At 42.1% G+C, this 25808-nt stretch overlaps 1 protein-coding gene across 1 annotated transcript; it reads right to left on the bottom strand.

Annotated features, from left to right (window-relative positions):
• Positions 1-12029: 12029 nt before the first annotated feature.
• snx18a (sorting nexin 18a) lies at positions 12030-24535 on the bottom strand. The gene is made up of 2 exons (XM_035165144.2): positions 22294-24535; positions 12030-13558 (listed from the first exon to the last, which is right to left on the bottom strand). Exons 1-2 carry the CDS (start codon positions 23840-23842, stop codon positions 13305-13307), a joined length of 1803 nt encoding a protein of 600 aa, XP_035021035.1. The 5' UTR covers positions 23843-24535; the 3' UTR covers positions 12030-13304.
• Positions 24536-25808: the final 1273 nt, after the last annotated feature.

The following is a 25808-nucleotide window of genomic DNA, read 5'->3' as shown; positions in this document are numbered from 1 at the left end:
GAGAATCATATTATATACAGAACACTGTGTATAATCTCTGCTGTCTTCTTGTCTGCACATTTCTCCACAAACCAGGTTCATTAGCATCCAGATTATCCCTTATTTCTTCCATGTAAATTCGATTTTTGGCAGTTTTCTCTGTCTCAGCACTTGTTGCCCTCCTCTTAATAGAACTCATTGCGATAAAACGTACATTTCACCAGACGACCACTTAGCATATTTTACTTATCATCATCACTTCTCCCTGTTTCCTACATTTAATTGTTGTTTTCTCGCATCCGAAAACAATCAAATCTGCAGGACTGTCGCAGGATCTGCAACGAGGTGATGTTTGGTTTCCAAAGCAAATGTCCTCTGAAAGCCCCAGTCAGCGCCCAGAAGGTAAACATGTAATGTGATTTACTAAAGCACAATGAGGACCTTTTCTGCAGCTGAGGCTTCACTGCTGTGAGTCAGTCCTCATGAAGGATGGCATCATGCAAAGTAAGCAGCTGTTTTCCTGATATCGAACACAGGAAAGATGTCAGTCAAACCGAAACAGGTAGTGATTAAAGAATGTGTCTGCGACTTGTGCGCATTCAGTTCCTGTGAACTGAGGGGTCTTGCTGACGGTGGTGAACAATGGCATCACATGGTGGCCTGCAAACTTAGCACAATGATGTCATGCAGCCGAGTTCACCGACAGGAACTTCATCGGGATCCTGTTCACAATGAATCACAATATTTGTACGATATTAAATTGATAAATAAATGAAAAATGTACTTCCTAACAGGAGCGTTCACATACGTCCATTGAAACAATGACCGAACCTCAACACTATTCCCATGTCCACCAGCCACCTCCAAGAAAACAACTAGTCCCAATTCGTTGTTACAGAATCTCACACAAACTTTGATTCTGCTTGTTGGCCCCACAGCAGCAACAACAAACACACGGGAAGATGCAAATGTAGACGCACAGTTAAACAGAGAAAACAAAGATAAGCAACGATGAAGCAGCTGAAGCAATTTGACTTCATCCAACCTCTTGAATTCCTTGTGTTTTCAGCAGTTATTAACATAGCTCACTGTCATTTGAATGACTTGTTACAAAGAAAAATAAACCTACTGATGAGGGCAGGTTTTTGCCAATAAGCAAAAATACAGATTAACAAAAGGATCCAATCAAACATCATTATTTTGATAAAGAAGCCAGTAAGGCTTTACATGAGTAAACCACATTTGATGATGTACAAGTAAATATTTGTGTGTATGTATGTTTAAATATATGTTGACATTCAGTATAATATGAGGCTTTTGAGTTACTTTTGACCGATCCTTTGAAAAGTGTGCCTGCATTTTTAATAAGTTCACGAAGAGTATCATCTCTTCTTAACAGCCTGTGATGAATTATAACCTCCAGGCAAAGAAGAATTGAGCCCCTCATTCTGAACAAATTCCAATCGGCTCAAAACAAGCAACCACAGGCCAACTATTACCAAGATCCTCAGAGCATGATGATATGTGATGAGATAATGTTTACTCCCCTTCATTCTGGAATATCTGCTGTTTGCATGTTTGAGGGCACATTCAACATAATAAAAGAAAAAGAAGGAAGGCGATTTTTCAAAGGTAACAGAGAGGAAGAGGAAGAAGAGGAGAACACTGCACAAATAAACAATCATCCAGACGGTCTTGTCATCGTCCCATTCTGTACTTCCCCAGTTTGAATCCAAACTTAGATTTAACCTCACTCCCAACATGACAATAGTAGAGATGAAGTCATGCAAGAGTCTATACACAAAATGTCTATACAAACACACAAACACACACACACACTTGGTAAGACCACCCACAATTCTTATAGACGGTGAAATTGCCTGTTTGTGTTTAGGAATGTTGATGATCTGACTAAAGTAAACTAAAGTCTAAACTAAGAATATTCAGACACTGCAACAAACCAGCTTGTTCTCTTTATTGCCTGAAATCATTTGCAGAGATGCTCGGTTTGTTTTTGATGTCATGTCAGATTTTCTATCTTTTGTCTGGTGGAACTTAACAAGATTCTAAAATACTAAGATTTAAAAAAAGGTTAGATACTGAGACTTAAAGTAAAGTACATTAGGTACAAGAGCGTTTATTGGTCACGTTTATGCTGTGATATGGTGACGTCTGTGTTCTACTGGATGATCTCAGATTGTTTCATGTTATATTTTGGTCTTATTGATTAAATTGAATAAAAGCAATCATCTGCAGTAATGTTTTGCTTCAAATAGCATAGCTACATGATAGTTCAACAGATTTCTACACTAGTGAAAACATCGCTAAGATTATTTTATATTCAATTTCTGCCAATAGTCCTAAATCTTACACACTGGACCTTTAAGATGTAAATTAAGCTCATTCAAACCCACACAAGCATGAGCAGAGGTCAAATTATATTCTTGGAAAGAGGAAACTGTAAAGAAAGTGCTGATATCACAGTGTGAGGTTACAACATGTGGATGTCTGGCAGAAGACGGTCACATGTCGGACACTCAGAGCCGTCAGGGTTTAAACTACCTCTGACCTGACTGTCTGCAATGTGAAACAGTCCTAATGTCTGTCATGCAGTTTTCAGTCCACCTTTTAAATTACAACATTTCAGATTTAAAAGTGAGCTAATGTTGGTCATAACGCAGCTCATGTACCGCTGAGTGTGAGACAAAACTGAGGAGAGACAGCGAGAGTTCTTGGTCCCCAGATATCAGACCTCAGATTGAGCATTGTAATTTGTAGGTTGTGTAATTGTGGGGCAGGGGGTTAAAGAACAATCGCACCCTGCAAGACTGAGAGAGACAAAGCCGTCCTGGCTCATTTGGTTTGATAATGTTCGGCACAGACGAACCCAGATGGTTAATTGAACCGGTTGTATTTTAAAGACTATGTTTAACTTCCATTAACTCTCCCTTTTCTCGCCTTCTTCTTTCTCACAGTTGCAATAACAGCAATATCCATGCGCTGCTCGAAAACCATTAGCACATCATCCACAAAGTGTCGTTCAGTTGATTCATACAAGCTAATCAAGGCGTGTAAAATACTGCAGAGGGTTTCAGAATCTAACATGTTGGCGTTGGAAGCTGCGGTGGTGCTTGTGCACATGACGTAAAACAAGGAGCTGCTCTGCAAATCCAGCTTGTTTTTCCGTCTTCCCGTGCAGAGCTCTTCACCCGAGTGGCATCAGGCTCCGTTTTATCTGATGCTAAACTGGGTCTTACGCATTTTCTCATCTGTTGGGGGGGGGGATTAGCTGCTTGATTCACTGACAGACATTTCTCTGGATTTTGGCAGCGAGCAGAGCTTCCTCTCTGCTCTACTCGCGGCTGATGTGACCTGAAGTGGCAATAAAACAAACACAGATCGTGCAAACATTGAAAGTAATATAGAAACTATGTGGAAAAATTATCTTTAATCTAATTAAATGTGTCAAGATGTATATTAGGTGTAAACCAGTGGAAATTGTCCTTAATACATTTTTTACTGGATAGATAAATCCCTCATCTATATCTTTTTGATGTAATACGATATGACAGCAATTTTTTTTCAAAATTGTAGATCTGTACTTGACTGATCTTCCTAGGACTGTATTTTTTACTTAATTGAATACAAAGCTTATTTTTCCGTTTCTTTTAATTACATTTAAACTAATACTGGAGGAGTTCTTGGCAAAGGTTAAAGCATCGTACCTGATTTTGAGGCCTTGAACACCAGGATCATTAGGGTACATGAGGTTTGAATGTTTTTATTGTTTCTGTATAATTTCATATAGACAACCTCTCAATTAAATCAGCATCCGACACACACATTCACACACAGCCAGCTCCCATGTGTCCCAGTGCCCATTGATTTGACGACCCTCTGTGGATCTGTCGATATTCATCCACCCTGCGATCACACACAGATGCCACGCACCAGATGTTCAGCCTGATGTTGTGTTTTCCCTGAAGCCCTAAATGGAGTCACACATTGACATAACTCTCACAGTTGTCATTACATCATTATTATTATACAGGATGGAGTGGGAGGGAGAAGAGAGATATGATGACACAGGTCTGTTGACACTTGGAAAGGATGTGTGCACTTTGCTGATCCACAGTTTTCACTCACATTCCATTTGCACACTAATGTAGATGTGTGTGTGTGTGTGTGTGTGTGTGTGTGTGTGTGTGTGTGTGTGTGTGTGTGTGTGTGTGTGTGTGTGTGTGTGTGTGTTTGAACGAGGTCAGACCACTGGCAGTCCATGTCAGCTGGTTGTTTGATGACTGTGGTAGACTGTGGTTTGTGGGCTGCAGTGGACGTAGAGGTCAGGGAGCTGGCCAGTGCAGAGTGTGAGTGTGTGTGTGTGTGTGTGTGTGTGTGTGTGTGTGTGTGTGTGTGTGTGTGTGTGTGAAGAGAAAGAATAAGACTGCACTTTACTTCATATTGACTAAGACGAGAGGAAATGACGAGGATCCATTAAAAATCTTTTAGAGGCCTGACCTTAATTAATAGGTTTGGTTGAAAATGTGCAAACTCCATTAGAATGCAGAAATCCCATCCCTGCTCTCATGGAGCATTGACAAAAACACTTCTGTACCTTTGGCTTACTTGACATTTCAGCTCCAAAGAAACAAAAAACAAAATTTGAAGTTGGCAGAGGTTCAGGCTCATCGTTGCTGTGTTAGTCCTGGAGGGAGAAACATGGAAATTAATGTTTTGTTCATCTGTTTGTTTTAGATTTTGCACGATCTTATGAAAGCCCCTTTGTTGATTCAACTTGTCATTGTGACTTTAATTTTGCCTGAAATTCTAATTTCCCACGAGCAAACCCAGCAGGAATTCTCCTATTACAAACTAGAATGGCACTCAGAGAGCACATACCTCTGCCAAGGCCCAACAGTCCCCTTATGAATCAACATTTAAATCCGCTACATCCGAATTAAAATTTGTATCTGCACCAAATTGCCCATAGATATCAGTCCCCTGCAGACCATGAATTATTTCCTGGGAAATTGGGTGAAATGTTCAAAATTGTCCTGAATCATATCACAGTTTGAGGGATTCTTTCTTGGCCCGTGTCCCGTTACTAGGCCAAGTTTCCGCCCTGTAGTTTTTACATAATCCTGCAGAAAAATAACCAACACACAAACAGACAGGGGTGAAAACATAACCTCCTTCGCTGAGGTAATGATTTTCATGACTGATCATCTTCATAATGTAAACTGCTCTTCACAGCCAAAAAGAAAGAAGTACCCACGAGATTACATAAATTAGAGTATGATTGACAGACATTGATTCAGTTCTATTCCTCTGTGAGATATGTGAGCAGGGGATGTGGCCTCTTCCCTGGTTGTTCTCGCTTGTTTATTGTAATTAGAGCTATAAATGAAACTCTGTGATGGGGCTGGGGGAGGAGAGAATGCACATTGGCCCACAAAGACAAAAAAATGCATGTTCTGTGTGTGTGTGTGTGTGTGTGTGTGTGTGTGTGTGTGTGTGTGTGTGTGTGTGTGTGTGTGTCTTGGAGAGCAGCCAGAGAGGTGGGGGTGGGAGGGCAGTCAGCGTTTTTTCAGACAACATGAATGAGGCCCCACCAGAGTGAGCTTCCTGTGTGAGGACTATAAAAACAAAACCGGGTCTAAAGCAGAGAGCTCCCACATTCCTGAACATTCTGCCAGGTACAGGACGCGCCGCTCGTCCTCGGCTCTTTCCTTGAATAAACAGAAAAACACAACAATTCCCCCGAAAACCCCAAAAAACAGACAAATGTTTGTTAAGGTCAAAGCTGCACTAGTAAAGATGTTATGTCCTGCAGGGGGTCCATGTAAAGGTCGGGTTCATTACATCTTACTCTTCACAGGCAAGAAATAGATTTTTGTTAATGTAAACTTCAAGATGGATGACGTTTATCCACCTTCTCCTGTCGTATAAAACCGGAGCTATAATATCCTGGATACCGGCGACACCATCTTACGCTTTTGACGTCGTGTGAAGTCAGAGTCTGCGCAGTGGTGATCGTGGAGTTGAGCCGCGGTATCAAGGTCCCTCCGACACACGCACTCAACCAATCGGGAGTCAGTCTCAGCAGCCAATCAGGACGTCTCACCCTGTTTTTATAACATCAAATAAGTCATTAAAACCAAACTTAATGGAAAAATTAACCCTCGGACAAACATCGGTGTAATAAGAACGACCTAAAACGTCTGAAACTAGTCTTTGACTTTTTAGTTTGGTCCATCTCCCATCCAATGACATGGAGGAGGTGGCATTTATGACCTATACTGCACCCAGCTGACCAGGGGGCGATAGAGATGATTCTGGGGGGGGGGGTTTCATGTCATCCATATGGTTCAAACAGGTTTATCCACTGAAGACGATGAATGAACCCAGGGAATGAATACCCGTTAAATGTTTCCGTGTGTGTGTAAGACGTCAGCTCATGGATTGTCCAAAATGGAAAAGGTTCATCCTTCGTTTATTGCTCAAAAATCGATTTATTATCTATAGCGCTTCTCCTGTGAGGGTTGCTGGGGGGCTGGACATTAGAAGAGGGCTAACCACCATGACATGGAGGAAAGGTCATGAATGATTCATCCTCTGAGGATAAAATTTATATTTTATCAGCAGCTATTACTTTAAGAAATTGAGACAAGCTGGTGTAGCCTTTAATGTATTTTTTAATGAACACTATTTTTAGCCTGTGTGAGTGTGAGAGAGATATTGGGAGCGGTCTGTTCTTTTATTTTGCTCCGTCCAGTCAAACTGGTAATGGGTGTGGCTGTGGCGGGGCGTTAAAACAACATCTTCTCCTATAACCGTACTTACTTTCCTAAACTGTTAATTCTACATTAGATTAAGCACAGTACAGACTTTTAGATGTGATTGTATCCTAAAATAATGTTTTATTAGCAGGGTGTAGCAGGTCGGAGCCTTTTCCAGGACACTGGGCGGCCCGCGCCCCCGGGGAGTGGGCAGGGTGCTGCTGTTCTGAGGTCAGTGGATGATCTCATGGGAGCTGCTGTTTGGCTAATCATGCTTCCTGCAAACCAAAAAGTGACTGTAATGCTGCTGTGGCAGAGCAACACAACATTTGAACAGAGAGCGATTTCACTCTTTAATAAGTATACACTCAGTTCTGCTCGTTGCTTTACAGGAGGAGGTTTATCATCTTCATTATAAGCAAATAAATAGGCAAATAATATTAATAAATAGTATAATAATAAAGTGTTTTATATGAAAAGGTAGTTAAAAGAAAGCAGATACTCAAAAAGAGAACATAACATGTAAAACAATAAGATCTTTAAAAAGGATCAAAGCAATGTTAAGATTATGATAAAAGAAAAGACATGGTTGAAATTAATTAATAGAAAGTTTTTTTTAAATGTATAAACAGTGTAAATATGAAGCGGGGGTTTGTTCCAAATCTTTGGTGAATAATTACAGAAGTATGACAAACATTTTCTCCCCGTGGGGTTGACTCAGTTTTCTGTACGTTTTCTGTTATTTCGAGTGATCCCATCTCCTGGGAGGGAAACAAGAGCTGGTGAGATTAATTAAATTTCAGAACACTCTGTGCCTCCCAAACCTGCTTTTATAATAGCAGGTGCTTTCATTGTCTTTTTGAAACATGTGACAGCGGAAATATTTCAGGCATGAAGACAGAACACTGATGCAATCCGTGTTCTTCCAAAGAAGAACATGTTCGATCTCAGCAGATAACCAGGGTGACCAAAACTTTCCAGTCGCGGTTACAGGAACACACTGGTCTCATGACGAGAAAATAACGAAGCTATTTCAATCCACACCTGCAGAGACACGGTCTGTAAATCCATATGTAACCTGTAGATTCATTGTTAGGTGTCACATCTGCTGAAGTGTAGATCAGCAGCACTGATTTGAAGCAGTGATATTAAGAAGATTAATAAAAAGTGAAACTATGATGAAAACCCCACAGGGGACAAACCTCAGATGAGTCTCAGGAGGATTCCTCACCCACACACAAACACACACTGTTTTTCATAAGGGATTTTACCACTGGGACCGAAAGGTGAAGCTGGTGTTGCACTGAGTGGTTCTGTGATTTCGCTTTTACCCTCGAGAATCTGTCCCGGTTTCAGTATCTGCTCTGCTCCCGAGTCAGGACAGCTGTGTCGGGACAGGGCCAGATCAAAAGCCAGCACAGACGCAACAGTAACTGAAAACAGACCCAGACTCAGCCAGAACACCCCCCCACCCACCCCACCCCCGTCCCCATCCCACCCCTCCAGCAGGAATATGCTGAGTACAGGCAAACGCCTCACATTCCATAAGCATGAACTCTACAGAAAAAAAAGGAAGTTTGGTCCCGACTTACACGTTCAGACCAAAGAGGGAGTTATACGACAATGATAAAGAGCTGCAATGCAATGTAATGCATCTGCTTCAGCAGCTGCACACACACACACACACACACACACAAACACCGGCCAATACGTAAAGAAATAACAAGAAATGAGCTAGAATTTAAGTTAGTTATCCCACAGTTAAATAAATAATATGTAACAATTCTTCATTAAAATGTCTAGAAACAACTTGACCTGTGATTTATATTTTGTTGACATTTGTACTTACATTATCCAAAATATTCAATCCCAGAGAAAACCCCAAATTTATTCAAGGTAACATGACGTTTCATTTTGATCACCTTTTAATTGCATCATATCTGCTTTACTGTGGCTTTGCCCGTCTCTGCTATAACCTCCGGGGCAAATATGACTAAGGAAAGACATACTGCTAGCCAGTTAGCCAGTTAGCCAGTTGCGATTTGTACAACTCTTAATTTGGCCAGCTTGAAAAACTGAATGTCGAGACGTTTCACTTCTTACTTTAACGACACCTTCACATTCTCACTATGCAGTTTGAACCAGGTAAAATTAAATCAAACTCCAAATCTGAATTTGATCTGCATAGGTGTTAAGAACATTGCAGCCGGTGCATGCACTAAGGCACTGGCATTTCAAACAAACCATTTCCTTACAACAGAAATCTGTTTGTGGTTTTGCACTTCCTTTTTCAGTAAAGGGAAATTACAAGATGAAATATGAGGATTGAAATGTTTGTGGTTTTCACTACATCTGTATTTTTGTGTGGATCTGCATCAGTCCCCTAAACATGTCTGATTTATTCTGAAAATGTTGAAAAATGCCCAATCTCACAAAGTTAAATGAAATTGCAAAAAAGTTGTTTCCTGGATCAACCCCCTTGATCTGCATCCCCTCTAAAAATGTATTAGTCTTGACCCACCCCTCCGCTAAAGTTCACGGAAATAGGTTGAGTAGTTTTTGCCTTACCCTCAAAAATATAAACTCCTTACTTAAACTAATGAGTGTGAACGCAGCCCAGTTGTAGAGGTTTTGGTGTGAAACGTCTGAGCAATCAGTGTTGCACAGTGAGGGTGCAACAGGAACTGAGTGTAGTCTACACAAGGATCCTGAGACACTGAATCAGTTCTTTGTAAAAACACTGTGGTCAAATGTGGCGCCAACTATTGAAACTGATGGAAAACAAACCTACTTCAGGTCTTAAGAGTGTGTAAACAAGTTATATGAAAACAGAAAAATAGACAAAGTAAAAAGTGAAAACTGCTTTTCCTGCTATGATGAAGGTCAAAATTGTGTCAAATTGTTCCTCTCACTGAGAGCAGTGAATGAACAGCTGGGCGGAGGAGGGTCAGCTGGACTTTCTCATTCTTTTCCCCCGAGAGCTGAAATGCAACATCTCTGTTCCAGAAGAAATTCGAAAGAAAAATCACTCTATCACTTGTGTCCTTCACGTCAGCTTTTTCATACTTCGATATTGTGTTGCCCCCGCGGCATCTGGAAGGGTCTTTCCGGGCTCTGCTCTTGTGGCCTCAGCGTTCGCACACTTGATGTTTTCGTGTGTTGAATGTGGTCAGCTGCTCACAGTGTTTTGTCTCAACTGAAATTGAGTCATCTGAGTCAAGCGCTGTTGTTTCCTATGCGCTAGACTGTGGCGAGTCAGAAGCCTTGTCCCTCTGCCTTAGAATAACTGCACTAATGGTAATGAACTGATTCTTCTACTAATTGTTGTAATCAAATGTGAATGTGATATTGTGTTCATTCCAAAGTTCCACAACAAAAGTGCAGCAGTAAAATCCCTCGAATAAATGTTTTTTTTCTGAGCTACACATTTAAATCACTTTGACTAATTCAGAAGAACCAAAGCTTAAGGCTGGGTAGAGCTAGCATGAAAAAACAGGAGCACCCATTTCTTCTGGCGTTGGCAGTATTGACAGAAGGCCTGAGGGGCGAGACTACGATAGAAAAAGAGAGGGGACAGGAACAGGAAAGGAGATGGAGACGATTTGCGATTTGCAAATGGACTTAGCTTCGGCATGCCAGGATATTATTAGCCATGCTAGTGGTGTAGCTCTACAGATGTTACAACCCACCACTTGTATCCAGACTGAAATATCTAAAAAAAATACTGTATTGGATGGTTTGACATTAGTTTAACAGATATTGATCATCCCCTGATTTTTCATCCTGCCAAAGCTTTAAGATAAGAAAAGATAGATGTTCTTTTATTAGTCCCCTAATGGTGACATTTCCAGTATTGCAGAGCAAAGAGGTTTTCAAAAAAAAAAAGTTGACATGCAATGTAAGCATAGGGAAATATAAAAAATAGCAATAATATAGACATTGTAATCACGATAAACAGATTGTGAGTGGGATTGCACATAAATAACTCTGACATATTAAAATAACAGGGACAGATTTATTGCACAGATGAATGAGATTGCACCTCAGTGAATTAGTTGTGCAATAACTCCTGTGCTCTCCTGGCAGCACCGCTTTTAGATCTCCATAGAAACATCTCATCACCTACCTGATGAATTGTGCAGTTACGTCATGGTTCCCAGATGATGTAACCTAATAATCATCTAACTTTCATCCTACAAACATCCCAGTATTTATTTTTTTCTAATGGGGAAACTGTGACCACCAAAACTGCCTTTTTTCACCAATAAAAGGCTCAAACTGTTTTTGAGGACTTTTTTTGTAAGTACCATTCATTTACAAAATACCAGCTTTTCCCTTTAAATTGTGTAATATTACTCAAAGAACACAGAGCTGCTAGTGTGGCTGTAGATTCGTAATGTTGTTGGAACGAAAAGGCATCTGCTCATCCCTAAGAAAGTGGATTCATTAACTACACATTAAACCGCTCTGTTTGAGGGAGTGTCTGGTTGCATTTTTATCACAGAGCTGAGATGTATCCCAGTACATTTAATTCATTGGTTTGAAAACTGCCTTCAATTAGGGATCTTGGCAGGAGAATAAAAAGCCTTCTGCCAGTGTTTCTGTAAATATCTGTATTCTGGTTTCACGCAGTGGCAGACGAGGACAGAATCACGCAGGAGGTCTGAATACATTATCTGATGGGAACATATTAACATAAATAGAGCTGGGTGGTTGAAAGCGGCTGTTATCTGTTACTTTCTACTCACCATCCATCAAACTGGATTCCCATCAGGCAAACTCCACTGCTGCTAAGACACCTGCTCTGCATCTTGCTTATCTCCTTCGCTTGTATTTTGTTCTTTTGACCTTCTCCTGTTCAGTAGGTGTTCACTGTTGTCCGCTCCGCCACTTCTAACAGTGGCCAGATGTCCCAGATGGTTGGTCGGGCTCTGCGTCGTCAGCAGCATGAGCTTAGCATGAAGCACTGACACGGCACGCCGGTCCTCCAGGGAGACCGCCAAGGAAACCTGCAGAGCCGCACAGTTCACACTCTGTTCTTCTGCAGTTATTAAATGGTGAGATGGCTTCATTACATGGGCCACATAATATCTATAGTATGAGCGTCTGAGGCACTGTGAAGGACAGATGAAAGAAGAACTAACCGACGTGCACAGTTCGTACAGTTTCCCCCCAGTTCTGACATTTTCATTCCAATCGATTGTACAATAACTACAGATCAGAGTCATTTCATATTTAAGGTATTTGACAAAAATACACAGGATCAACATACAGCTTTCTGAGAAGGAGAAGTTTATTTTGCATCTCTGCTTCAACATTAATCTCTTCATGGTGCAGCCAGCATCACAAAGGTTAAAAACAGCAGAACTGTCTAGATTGAACAAGTGTGATAATAAAATGACTCCATTATTAAAACAGTCCAGGAACCCGCTACCCTCTAACAGCCTGCCTCCGGACACTATCTCAAAAAACTAAACCAGGAAAACCCACATTTAGTAAACACAAATTCACATATCCGGCGTTTTGTGTGTCCATCGTCCTTGTTCTTTAACATCGGCAAGCTTACGTATCAGCACCAGTGCTGGCTGTGCCGGTCGTAAGGCATGGGTTCCTATTGTCAAAGCAGGTAATCCTCTCTTGATCCAGATTCTGTCACACTGTGAGAGTTGAAAATCAATTCTGGAGCCACTGAGGCAAAAAAAATAAAAAATAGAAGCTGAACAATATTATCGCCCATAAAAGACCCCCCCCTCCCTCATTCAAAGCACAGTGATCTTTTGTGAGGACTGCCAAATGTGTAGCTTTGTAAAAACAAATAGAATATATCTCAACATATAGATTATATAAAGCTTTTTTTAGGAGCTAGTAACAAAAATGACCGGAGAGATTCAGTCAGAAGGCACAGCGAGACAGTGGGGACAGCGGCTGCTCAGTGAGGAGACTGTAAACATTTAGTCCTGTTTGTCTGAGGAGAGCGATACCAGGAAGGGGCTGAGGGTTTCCAGGAGGCAGAGTGTTAGCCACTGGCGCATCGACGCTCCCGGAGTGGCAGTCACTTAAAAACCGTCCATTAAGAACAACGTTGTAAGGCTAAGAGCGCTTGATATAAGAAATCCTTCATCTGGTATTCAGCAGTGGATTCAAGGCTCCTCCCTCGTTCTTGAGACTCGCTCTGTAAGTCATGACATTAATTTAGATTTCATCCACCGACACACTGGCCCAACTGGTGACCCATCGTTATCGTTGACCCATGAAATCTGAAGGCATAAGACCTTTGTTGGTCTTGCAAGTTGGCTTAACTTCATCAAATTACATGTGCTCTCTTAAATAAGGACGTCCAGTCCCCAAAGGATGTGGCCAACACACACAGAAACCTGAATTGGGTTGAAATTTCTTTTTAACTGGAGCATAATCTCCTTGAACGTCTCTCCCTGCTTGGTGAACAGCGTTCAGCAGTGTGGTGCAGGCTCCACTGGCTGACTTAGAGAGATGTGCGTGGCCATTGGTCACCAAGGTCTTAACCGACAGGCTGGGACCAGTAATCCGTTAGGCGTTGTCATATTTCTGCAGAGCCTCCTCTAGCTTGCCTGTGATTTTTTGAAAGAACGAAATCTGTTGCTGTAAGTAGTGCTGCATCTGGGCCTTGAAGTCGCGCACGCGGATCTGGTGGAAGTGCTGGATCTCAGCCAGCGTGGCACAGGAGATGATGTTGCAGCGCTCGTTGATGCCTTCTGCCTGTGCCAGGTCCATCTTACCCTCCTCCACATGCTTCTGGCTTTCTTTCACCTTCGTCAGGGCTCCTGTTCCGAGATAAAATACAGGCAGGAATTTAGAATATGTTTTGTTTTGTTCCATAATTGAGTGTTTTGAAAATAGAAACACACCCACCCCCTTTATTTATAAATATATATTTAATAACCACATGCTATACTAACCAAAGTGGGAAAACAGCCCACAAGCATGTCCCGTTTTGGGCAAAGTTCCTTTCCTCGAACCGGAGATTTTATTTCCTTAAACTTAACCTTTACCTTTTCAAACAGACTTTAAGACTCTAACTGGAAAGTTATTTTATAAACTGAATATTCTTGTCTCTTAAGAGTCATGAGAAACACTAAGCAGTGAATTTATAACTTCCGGGAAATAACCAAAAATAGTATTAAACATTTGGCATGAACAGTTTGTTCCAATCTCCCAAAGAATCAGAGATAGATCTTTGTCTATAGTTAGAAAACGTGAGGGGGCCCAACTCTAAAAAATACACATTACACAGCTTTTTATAAAACAACCATTTAGGGTATTTTTCATGCAGTTTCTTTAGTTCATCGACTAAAGTTGTTGGCAGCTCCAAGGACGTTGTTAACATTGGCAACTGCCTACCAAACATAAACAAGTCTGTTTGACAGAAGTTCTTATTCATTAATGCTGATGATATGATGATGAAATACACCATTCACAGCAATCAGTCACTGACCAGCACAGGTTTAGTGAACCCCCACTAACGAACACATTATGTACAGGCACCATGCTGGTCTCTTTAAATGGAAGCTGTAAAGGTTAGCATGAACAGCTGCAAATGCTAGCAAGTCTAGCTGTAAATGTCCAGGGTGCATTTCACTGGCTGACCACACTTTATGTTCTGTGTGTAGCTCTGTGTGGAAGCCCGTCCTGGATGCTAAGCTAACATTAGCTGCTGGCCAGCTCTTAATTGGATTTAGTCAAGTTTACATGCTAGCAACAGGAGCCTAACTCCTTTTCCGATTAAATTTGCTGACATATTAGTCCTCGTGCTAAACTTGCAACATCAAAAGTTATTCATCATTCAATCCACATCCACTTCCAAGATGGTGGAAATAGGTTTAGTAGTTTATGTAATTCTGCTGAACCAAACAAACCAACAATCAAACACAGGTGGAAACATTAGTCATGTTTAATTCTATTATTTCTCCTCCATTGCTTGCTAGATAATTCCCACAGGGTAGCTTCTTTAAAAAAAAAAGCCAACTGACGCCTCTCACAGGAAACTATAACTTGCAAAATATACATTATGCATATCACACTCATACGGAGAATTTAATCACCATCACCCCTCAGTTTCCACGCTGCTGCTAAGAGCATCTTGCTGTCGTCACAACCATTGTGATACCAAAAGAAGAAATTAGCCCGTATACAACTTTGCAGACAGATGGTTCTATGGGAGCAGAAGGCAGGGTCAGAAAACACCACAAGCTTATGACAGATGACTTATCAAGCTGCTGACATTTTCTGACCGAGCAAAGCAAGAAATGTCAAGAGCAATAAGTTTGACGTTGAAATGCAAGAGAAACAGACAGGACGTGACCTTCTGTTTGAACGCACCACTTAAACATGTCTCCATGTCGTAGCTGCAAGCGAAGAGGACGAATGGTTGGTTAGTGCAGCCACACGAACATGCTTCGGTCATTTCTTCGTGTTTCCTAAAGTTTTTGTCAGAATTCATTTATTTGTGGGTAAAAGAGAGGAACTCCAACTATTTCCCCTTTTCAATGAACTCTGCAGCCTTTGTGAGGCTCTAAGCACATGCAGGTGGTAAAGCCAGAGGCCGTAGGGCAACATGTCTTTGTTCCAGCTTCTCTTTTGTTTCCTCTGTTTTTTAGGTGGCTTACCCTTTGAGATTTGGACTAATGGAAACAGAAAAAAATACATTTAGACTTCACCTGCGACCGGCCATTTAAAAAAAAAAAAAAATAGACCTAGACGTTAATCGAGGGAACAGTTAGCACCGATCATGAAAAAGAATCCCAGTTGTAGCCATGAGATGCTTTAAACTCGCTGTAGATCTGTTTAATCTGATCCTGTTCATGTGGTGGAAACGTTGGTCAGCTCAGTGCTTTGAAACAGGAAACCACCACTGATGTGCTGTGTGTAACTGTGATGATAAGTACCGACTGTGTCATGGGGACAGTGTTCTAAATGACATATGTAGTAATGTGAATGTATCTCTGTACATGGTCTAACCAGCTTAGGGACAATGTAATCAGCCGAGTGTTGACTATGAGGGTGAGGTGTGAGATTTGAGCCGTACAGGCAAGTGAAAAAACTTCCAGTTTTGGTCTGTCATGGGATTTTCGAGTCATTAGGTGAGTCACCAGCCTGCTTGTTTCCAGAAATGTGAGATAACTGATGACTTTGTGGCTACTCTCTTTACAAATCATTACCCGAAATATGCTCACAAACATCTCTTCATCCCGTCCTCCCAATCTGCCCTCTGGCTTTAGCTCCTCTCAGCTGCAGTTTGACCCAGATCTTAGAAATTCCTCTAATGCACAACAGACTGGATACGACAGAAAGAGAGGTAAAGACAACAGTGGAGCAGAGGGGGCGCAAAAACAACAGAGCGACAGGAACAAACACAGCTGTCAGAAGACTTAAATGGCAATCCCAAAGGTGTTTACTTGGCTTCCTGCATTTAAAAGCCCACTTAATGGACTGAAGAGGAATAATTGTTACCATGGACACTTCATGAGGAAGACATGAGTTCATCAATAGAGGACGGTGTCGGTAAACCAGAATATCTAAAGCCCCAGCGACAGGAAGTGAACTTTGCAGTCCTGCTAAGAAAAGGGAACCGGTCTTCTTGACAAGAAGACCTTAAAATAATCTTTGTGTGATCTTCAAGTTGCCCGTTTAGTCTGACCAACAGTCCAACCCCTGATCTTATTTCATATACTGTAATATATGACGAGGGGAAAAAAACATATCCCAACCATGTGAGAAGCTAGAGCCAAAAAAATGTTGTTTGTGCAAATGTATTTTTAAATCAAAAAAAGTGACTGAAACCATCAACAGACTATTTCTATAATGGACGATCAGTCAATTGCCTGAGAAGTAACTGTCAAGGTTGAACATAACAGAAATAAACTTTTCAATCATAAATGAAGATTTGGTCTGATCTGAAACAACTTAACTTCTGTCCTGAGCATTTGGAAAACAAATATCTGTGGAGCTTATTTGGCAGCGAATGTGACATTTTTGCAACAATAATGCCTGTTATAAAACTCTCATTTTATTTACTATTTCACAGTATTCAGACTTTTATCACATCAATTTCATGCTGGCAAACAGCATCTGCTCAATAGTCCAGATGCTTGTACCTGGAGGTGTGAAGCATTGTAAACCAGAATGGCCCAAACCTCCACAAAGACACAGCAGTCTCCTTAAATTCAGTCGAGCTTCACCAAATTGCACACGCTCATAGAAATAAAATAACATTTTGAAAACCTCACAATGTTTACGAACTCCTCCTTGACGAAGGTAATAACTTGTATGAGGAAGGTTGTTTTTTTTAAATATCCAACATTTATAATGAAAAATATGAAGAAATAATATGTGAGATCCTCATTTAAATTATAAAGTAATGTTAAAGTGCATCTGATGTCTTGCTTCTACCATTTTTGCTTTGGTTACTCCTACAAAAATGACAATAAGCTACATAATGCTTTGCGTTAATATAAACCTAAAAACACATTCCAGATATAAAGCTGCAGAGTGATTATTGAGGTCTACATCATACTGCAGAGTCACACCATAAATAAGGAAAAGCACTGATGAGTGTCTCTGAAGAAATCCTCCCTGGGTGTATGGAGGTGGCAGCGAGCCCTCCTGGGCTCACTGGAGGCCGACACTTTACTGCTTACGTAATCTCTGGTTACACAACACCGAGCTACTGCGAGCTTGTGACCTGCACAGCAGCGGCAATACCCATCTCATCCCTCCACCACCTCAATCATCTATTTGTGCATGAGAGGACATTTAAAGAGCCTGTGACAGTATATCAGACAGACCCGCAGCCTTGCCAAAGCAGTGACAGCTGAGAGGCTGACTCAGCAGGAAGACCTGACATCCTCCCAAAGAAGTACTTTCCCTCGACGTGCCTGCCATTGTTTTATCACTTGGTTTGGTGATAAAACTGTGACGGGACCAGAAAAATACAGCTGTCAGCAATGTGCTGAATGGACAGAACGCATACGCAAAGTCAAAACAGTGATGAAGTCAGCCAAGCCAAAAGCTTAATAATTTATTATCTTATCTTTAATTAATTCATATGCACTCTATGCTTTTAAGCAAGTTGATTAAATAACAGAGAGAGGCATTAGGAACTTAAATATGTAAATGTAGGGACATTAATCTCATCAGATGTCAGATGACGACTTGTTGTCTGAGCCATAAAGTGACATTATGCTCTTTTCTAAAGTCAACAATATTTCTTCCACCGAGCAGCACTGCAGGCGAGAACAATATTATCATACTGTTTACGAGTTCATGTTTGAAAAATAACTTGTCTATGTTCACTGGAAATATAAAGACTGTGGGTGGGGTTAAAAAAGAGGTACAATGTATGTTTTCAGTTCTTCAGAAGGGACCATTTATAAACTTTCTTTACTCACCCTACACAACCTCAAACAGGGAAGTTGCGCCTTTATTCTGCCTCACCGTCTCACGAACAGAATTGGGGTGGCAGTGTGACATTTTTACCAAGCGGCTCGATGTCTGTGTAAAAAAGGGGGGGCCAGCAAGGCTGATGTGTTACATCACACATCATGATATCCAAATCCCCAGCAAAGGCTTTATAATAAAAGGTCTTGTTAATGGCAACCTAGCAGGATATCTGATTAAATAGGTTATAGAATCTTATGTATGTAGTCAAATGTTTTAATAGTCAAGAGGCTCCACTGCTTCTTTAGTAATTGGGTAAACCCAGTAAAAGTTATATTTGAAGCCCAGCTTTAACTTGTAAAGAGCAAGTGTTTGTGAAACTCTCCTCCTCTTTCTCAGGAGCTTGAAACAATGAGAAGCAACAAATCCTGCAATATCAGATTAGGACAAAAATAAAAGTTACAAAAAGGAAGTTCGATAAGTTTTAAAAGCAAAGATATACGATATCAGTATCATGAGCTGGTGCTGTCCCTGCCAGGCTGCACACTAATGGCTCGTGTTTTCCCTGTGGAGGTGGGGATCAATAGAGTTCAGTGATCCGCAGTGGGTGGGAAAGCTCACATTTCCCTGGTCACGTCCGTGGGGACAAATACAAATCTGTCTGGAGTCTGAACGTCCTAATGAGACAGATACAAAGAGCTAAAAATGGAATTCAGCTGCGGAAAAGACTGATAAGCAAGAAAGTAACTGTGATATGACCGTAAGACCACCCCCACAGATAACCTTCTCTACAGGGGTAATGACCATGGATAACCTCAACCTGTACGTTCAAAGCTGCCAACGTTAACATTTCACTCTGTGCTTGATGTCAAATCTTGGTTATTGCTGCAACAGTGCAGAGACAAGATGATTCCAGTCTCTGCTGACCCGCTTGGCCGACTGAGCTTCTGTGTGGCCTCTTCTAAATGTGTTCTTTGTCACAACAAAAGGATGTGGCTCAGTCTCACTTCAGCTATCAAACAGGGACTATCGGTTGGTAACAGAAGAGGAGCACCTGTGGACATTTCCACAGAGAGGATATGTGTAAACAATGTATTTCATCCACCGAGGAGGTTATGTTTTCACCCCTGTCCATTTGGTGGTTAGTTTGTTTGTTAGTTAGCAGGATTATGCAAAAACTAGTGGACAGATTACCATGAAACTTGGTGGAGGGATGCGGTACAGGTCAGGAAAGAACTCAATAAACTTTGGTGGGGCTCCGGGTTACTTTAACATTGAAAGATAGGGTGTTTTTCAACATTTTCCTTGATTTCTCAGAGAATAATTCATCGATTTTGGATGGATGCAAATAAAAAATGCAGCACTGCGCACTCTGCTCAGTGTCATTCTAGTTACATATATGAGAGCATGTGACACATAGGGCGACGGGAGACAAACTCACAAAATGAACATGGCCGGTGTGTATGTTTGAGCTCCCAGCAGCACAGTACTGTCTTCACTCAATGATATGACCGAGACATCATATTCTTTCATATACATTTCTGCCTAACTACCTCGCAGTGAGCAGACAACATGTGTCTTGTAGTGATTATTCACATTTAATGCTCTAACAAGCGTTAAACAACAAGCAGCCATTCAGTTGTGTCCTAATCAAGGGAACACTTAGGATCTATAATGTAACGCACATTAACTGTTCCGTCACTGCCATGCAACATAATAAATCTTTATAGCCTCTCGCAGATACTGGCAAGGAAGAGATGCAACAGGCCCAGTGGCATGATTGACTAGACAAACTACCTGCTCTTTTAACAGAGGATAAACTGGGTGAGTTTGCATTTGAACCTTTCCTTCAAAGCGTAATAAATTATAAATGGATTCTTCGCTTGCTTCAAGATTAAAGAGAAATATAAAAAACTGGCTCAACCGGACTGAAAATAAATAGGGAAACTAAACAGTTTCCGTTCATCAAAAACAAGATGACATCAAAGTAATTCTGAATTCAATAAGCGACACGTGGCTTTTCTTTTATCTGCCGGACGCCCTAGATTTCCCAGCAGCTTTGTTTCAAAGTCCCCCAGTGTCCTGAAGTCCTGTTTCACTGCACTCCGTCACCTTTTCTAAACAAAAAAATTTGCCTGCAGCAAGGTTTTCCATGTGTGGTATCAAATCAGAGTTTCTTATCTGTGGATTTAGGCTGGGCTTATCACACCAGACTGCGTGAATGGCTGTGTCACCTTATTTTTGGCTGCATGTGGCCTACGTGGCAAACTTGATTTGAGCTGAGTGGGAAGTTTGTGTCCTACTGCAGCCCAAACACTGTCTGTCCTGTTTCCCCAGCGTCGCCTATTGTGGCCTGAATGGGCCCAGTGTCTGTAGGGGACCTGACTGATAAACAAATATGTCCACATGTGAGGTGGGGAGTTAACACAAGTCACCAGTTAACTTCTAAACTTAAAGGTTCAGTGTGTAGAATTTAGTGACATCTAGCGGTGAAGTTGCATGTTGCAACAGAATACCCCTCATCTCACCCTCCGCTTCCAAACAGTAGGAGAGAAACTCAAAAGGTGTTTAGTTTGTCCGGTCTGGGCTACTGTAAAAAACATGGCGGCCTCCGTAGAGAGGACCCGCTCCCGATGTAAATATAAAGTATTTAAATATAAAGGGCCCATTCTACGTAAAAAAACAACAACAATTTGTACAATTTGGATGAAACACACTAGTGAAAACATCACTAGGATTATTTTATAATACATTTTTGCCAATAAATCCATTTCACCTAAATCTTACACACCAAACATTTAACTTGTGGCTCTATATGTCACTTTCTGGTTGGAAAGTCCAGTTTTGGGATCCGTACACATGGTTAATGAAACACTGGACACCAGCAGGGACTCTGACTGGTGGATGAAAACATCCTCCTGATCTGACAGCCATGTGATTTTACTCAAGCGAGGCACTGCTACTGAACCCAAAGCACGGATTGAGAAGGATTAGATCACATCATCCTCTAATCTCGCAAGTGTAAATAGGCCTATGTGGTGTGCTGCGTGGCATTATCTCAGGTATGACTCTCAGTTGTCATTTGTCAGTGATTGTAAAGGTTTACACGTCATGTGCTGTGAATGACAGAGCACAAAGACGCACTCGTTGGCACATCCACATGTTGAGAAAGCCGTCAGTCAGGTATGCCTTGCACAAGGGAGGAGCGGTTAGGTTTGAGTGGCACGTTTTCTTTCGATGACCATTTTCTCTTCCTCATCTGTGAACCACATTCTCACCAACAATATGATGGTGATGGTAAGTGCTTGTCTCTATAACCCAGTGCAACAATGCTGTTCCTCTTGCATAACAGCGTTGCCTTTCATGAACATTCATTAACATGTAATAGTTCACCAACAGTGGAAAATCACAGCTAAACAGGTGCTGCCCGGTTGATTCAGCCGATGTAAACCAGTTCCCCCGATGCAAACACTGCACATTTGTTTTGCAAAGTGACATAAGCTATATTTGTGACCTGATTAAATCTGATAACTATACCTGTCTGAAACCAATTACATTGTTGATCTTGTTATGGCCAGAAAAAAATATTAATTTCTTTAACTTTAAAGCCAGTTGATTGTGCGTCAGCCAGATCTGAGGTGAACAGTGAGGTCTGAAAACTGGATTTGAAATCCCACAGGTAGATTATTGATTTATTTCATATGGATATGTGTGGTGCATTTTAAATGGATTTTAATGGAAGCCAATTTCTGCCAGGGAAAGAGAAAAGGATGAATAATAAATCAAAATTATGAGATGAAAAAGTCGAGATAGTAAGTCATTATTTTTGAGATATTAAATATTTAATTTTAGTTAGAGACTAGTTATTTTGAGACGCTAAGGTTTTACAGTATTTTGAGAAATTTTGCAATAGCCTAAACTTTTTATCTTTAATTAATATATGTATTTTATTTTGTTCTATTTTTCAATAATAATAATATTACTCTATAATCAATGTAACTACACATTCAAAGTTGACAAAGTCAAAGTGATATTTTGGCTCCTGAGAAAGAAATCTTATACAAAAACATAAACACGTCAGTGACACGTGTGTTCGCTGTATCTGACAGTGTCATTACTTTACCTTTCTGGACATGGATGATGTCTGGGTAGTTTGCCAAGTGTCCTTGGTAAAGAGCAAACAAATCCATGATAGGGTCAAGATCCTTTCTGGGCTGCTCGGCAAAATACTCTCCGATGGCTTCATACGTGTCTCCGGTGAAGGAGATGGCCTGGTTCAGTCCTACTGAGTACGCCTGCTGGTCTATTTCAAAAGCCTGGCTGAGGAACTTGAACGACATCCCCACTTTCTGATACTCCTTCTTGAAGCCAGTGATCTGCTTGCGGGCGAACTCGTTGATTGTGGCATTGAGCTGCAGGGTGCTGTCGTCCATCCTCTTGGTGAACGTCTTGAATCCGTCTATTTTGCTCTCGACCTCCTGAAAGTCGAGCGGAGCCGCTGGAGTGCTGATGGTGAGGAAGAAGTTGGCCCCCACCATCTCGTCCTTCTCGGCCTTCCTCTTCCCCTGCTTCCAGGCCTTCTCGTCCATGCTGTTGCAGGTGAGGAAGTGCTGGAAGACATCACACTTGGCAAGGACCGGGTGGCTGGTCATGTGGTTCATCCACCAGATGAGGCCTTTCCTCCTCTTGGAGATAAAGTCCTCCTCAAAGCGACCTGTGGCCTGCTTCTCGGGGATGTGTGGCACTGAGATGACGGGGAACTTCTCCACCAGGCGGGCGTACAGCCAGTCGAAGTGCTTGTACCTCCTGTTCACCTGGGTCTGCGTGTGGGTGGGGGTCAGCTTGTAGGAGATGTAGCTTTTCATCCCCTTGAACTTGGTCTGTTTGGTGGGGTCGTCGATTGTACAACCGAAGGGATACGGGTTCTCCTGCCACTCGGGACCATACTGACCCATCACCACACAGATCTTATCCCCATCCTTCACAAAGCCTGACGCCTCTCCCAGCACGAAGGCCTCACCTCCAGACTTGACGAAGGTGGAGAACCTGTTCAGATTCCTGCTGACGGTGGCTGAGCTCTTGGCCTGCTGCGCATTGCCTCTGGACGTGGAGGATGTGGACACTCTGTAGGTGGATGGCCCGTTGCCTTCAAAGTCATGATACCGTCCTCCCACAGTCCCCGGTTCATCCGCCACAGTGGAGCTGTCATCCCAGTCATCATCCCAGTCATCATCGCTCACTTGGCTGGGGGACTGATAGGTGTGCTGCTGCTGCTGCTGCTGCTGCGGCGGTGGAGGCTGCTGTTGCGGCGGAGGAGCTGTGGGTAATGTGCTTAAACCTGGAGGAGACGGTTTGGAAAAGTTCTCGATTTTATTCGGAGGACTCAAAGAGCCGTCGAAGCCTCCGGGCGGGATGTTGGCGTATCTGGAGTCCGGGTAAGTGTCCCCAGATGTGCTGCAGCTGTTGTTGTTGGACGTGGAGGCGGCGTCGCTACTCACGATCTCCACGTAGGACGCGGGGAACAGTCCCCTCTCCCCTTTGCTGTTCACCCCCTCGAGCCAGCCCTCGATGTCCTGCTCGCTGTACAGGGTGACGATCTCGTTCTCCTTCATCGACACCTCGCCGGGGTTCTCCGAGTGGAAGTCGTACAGCGCCCGGGCTCTGAGCGCCATGATCCCCCCCCCGCAGCTGGATGGAGCAGGGAGCGGGGACAGCGGGCTAACTCGCTGCAGGCTGGCCGGGGCAGGAGGGAGGCGCAGCGGGCACAGAGGCTAGCTTCAGTCCGCAAACTCAGTCCTGCAACTCGGCGTACAAACTTCCCACCGCCTCAGGGAACCTCCTGTTCTCCGGTGCCCTCTGTGCGCGGCTCTTCCCGTTGATCGACCCGGTGCAGGGGGTTTGCAGCGTGTGCAGCTGGAGCGAAGGTATCTGCCGCTGTACCACGACTCTAATCCGGGCTCCGGATCCGGGCTGGACGCCTCTGCTCTCGGTGCTCCGCTGTGTCCGCACCGCGCTGCGCAGCATCCAAGCGCGTCGGGCAGGCTGGACAATCGAGGGCGGAGCCACAAGATGCTGCGATCCGCCCAGACTACACCAATCAACCGCCTGGGAAGAGCCACGATGAGAGCCTGGTCCTCAGACTGTGCATGGGTCCTCACTTGTTTCACACTGAAAACACACCGTGAGGAGGGTCTGCCCCATTTGATGGAGGGTCGTGGAACAGTAATTACACCTCTGATCACTTCAATAATAATCATAATAACATCAAGTTTATATATTTAGCACTTTTCAAAGACAAAGCTAAACACTGTTTTACAATAAAACTGAATTTCAAGAACCAACAATTCTATCTTAACATAATAAACAAGATCAGACCATTTAAAATGTAAAGGTTCAGTGTGTAAGATTAAGTGACATCTAGTGGTGAGGTTGTGTGTTGCAGCTGAATAGCCCACACCGCACCCTCCCCTTCCAAACATGAGAGAGAACCTGTGGTAATCATCAGCTGTCATAGAAAATCAAAAGGTGTTTAGTTTGTCCCGTTTGGGCTACTATAAAAAACATGGCCGCCTCCGTAGAGAGGACTCACTCCTGATGTAAATATAAAGCATTTAAATATAAAGGGCTCATTCTAGGGTAAAGGAAACAACAATTCATACAATTTAGATGAAACACACTCGTGAAAACATCCCTAGGATTATTTTAAATTAGATTTCTGCCATTAGATCCCTTTCACCTAAATCTTACACACTGAAGCTTTAACTAATAATTTCAGCTTTACATCATACACCATTCATCTAATTTTATTCTATGATTTTTCATCTACACATCAGTTATCTTGCTCTGTGTTCCTGTGATACATACAGCTACAGGTTTAAGTCTGATTGTCCCAGGGGACCATTTCTACCCCTGATTTCCACCAACATAGATGTTAAAAACACTTTGGTTCCCCATAATACTGACAACAAAACCTCAGCGTCCTCGTCCTATCAGCACTAATGTTGTTACACAACAGGGCCACAGCTAAAATCACAGGTCAAGGGTCCAAGTCCCCTGAATATATTTGATCATATCTTATTAAATCAGTTTCCTGGACATTATATTAAAGTTGTATTTCCACACAGCAATGTCTAATTGCTATTTCCATACCTTCTCCACACTCAGTATCAGAATCATAATGGGAAAATAATGAACTTCTTATCTTGATAAATTTTTGACAGAATAAGTTTATCAAATGCCACAACTGTAGAATGTAAATACACTCAGCTCACCGTGGTATTTTACAGTATGATAAGGTTGAGGCTAATTCACTCATGGTCCAGTAATCTAAGATAAGAATGTAACAGATGTAGATTGGATTAGTGGATGTCAGGTTGACCTGATGGATGTTTTTGATTTTCCATCATCTGAAAGGAATGTCATCATAAAAACCTCTGACTTCCCATAACCATCACTCATCGAGACAGGATCCCTTCCTGTATGCATATTTTCAAGTCTGATGTAATTGTATTTATTCATTTTACAATCCCAAACCTCCAGAAATTCAGTTTACAGTCAAAAATGACAAAGAAGATCAGAAAATCATAATATTTGACAATTTAAAAAGCCAAATGTTTTCTAAAAATGATAAAAATTATT

The sequence above is a fragment of the Hippoglossus stenolepis genome, chromosome 9 (genome assembly GCF_022539355.2).
Source record: "Hippoglossus stenolepis isolate QCI-W04-F060 chromosome 9, HSTE1.2, whole genome shotgun sequence".
NCBI lineage: Eukaryota > Metazoa > Chordata > Actinopteri > Pleuronectiformes > Pleuronectidae > Hippoglossus > Hippoglossus stenolepis.
The sequence above is the reverse complement of the archived record's forward strand: the minus strand, read 5'-3'. Positions and strand labels throughout refer to the sequence as shown.

Excerpts from the sequence above, each read along its gene's own strand:
- snx18a (XM_035165144.2), bottom strand. The coding sequence starts at position 23,842 with ATGGCGCTCAGAGCCCGGGCGCTGTACGACTTCCACTCGGAGAACCCC. Across the intron at positions 13,559-22,293 it reads CATCATCCATGTCCAGAAAG|GAGCCCTGACGAAGGTGAAA; the intron begins GTAAAGTAATGA and ends ATCTCGGAACAG.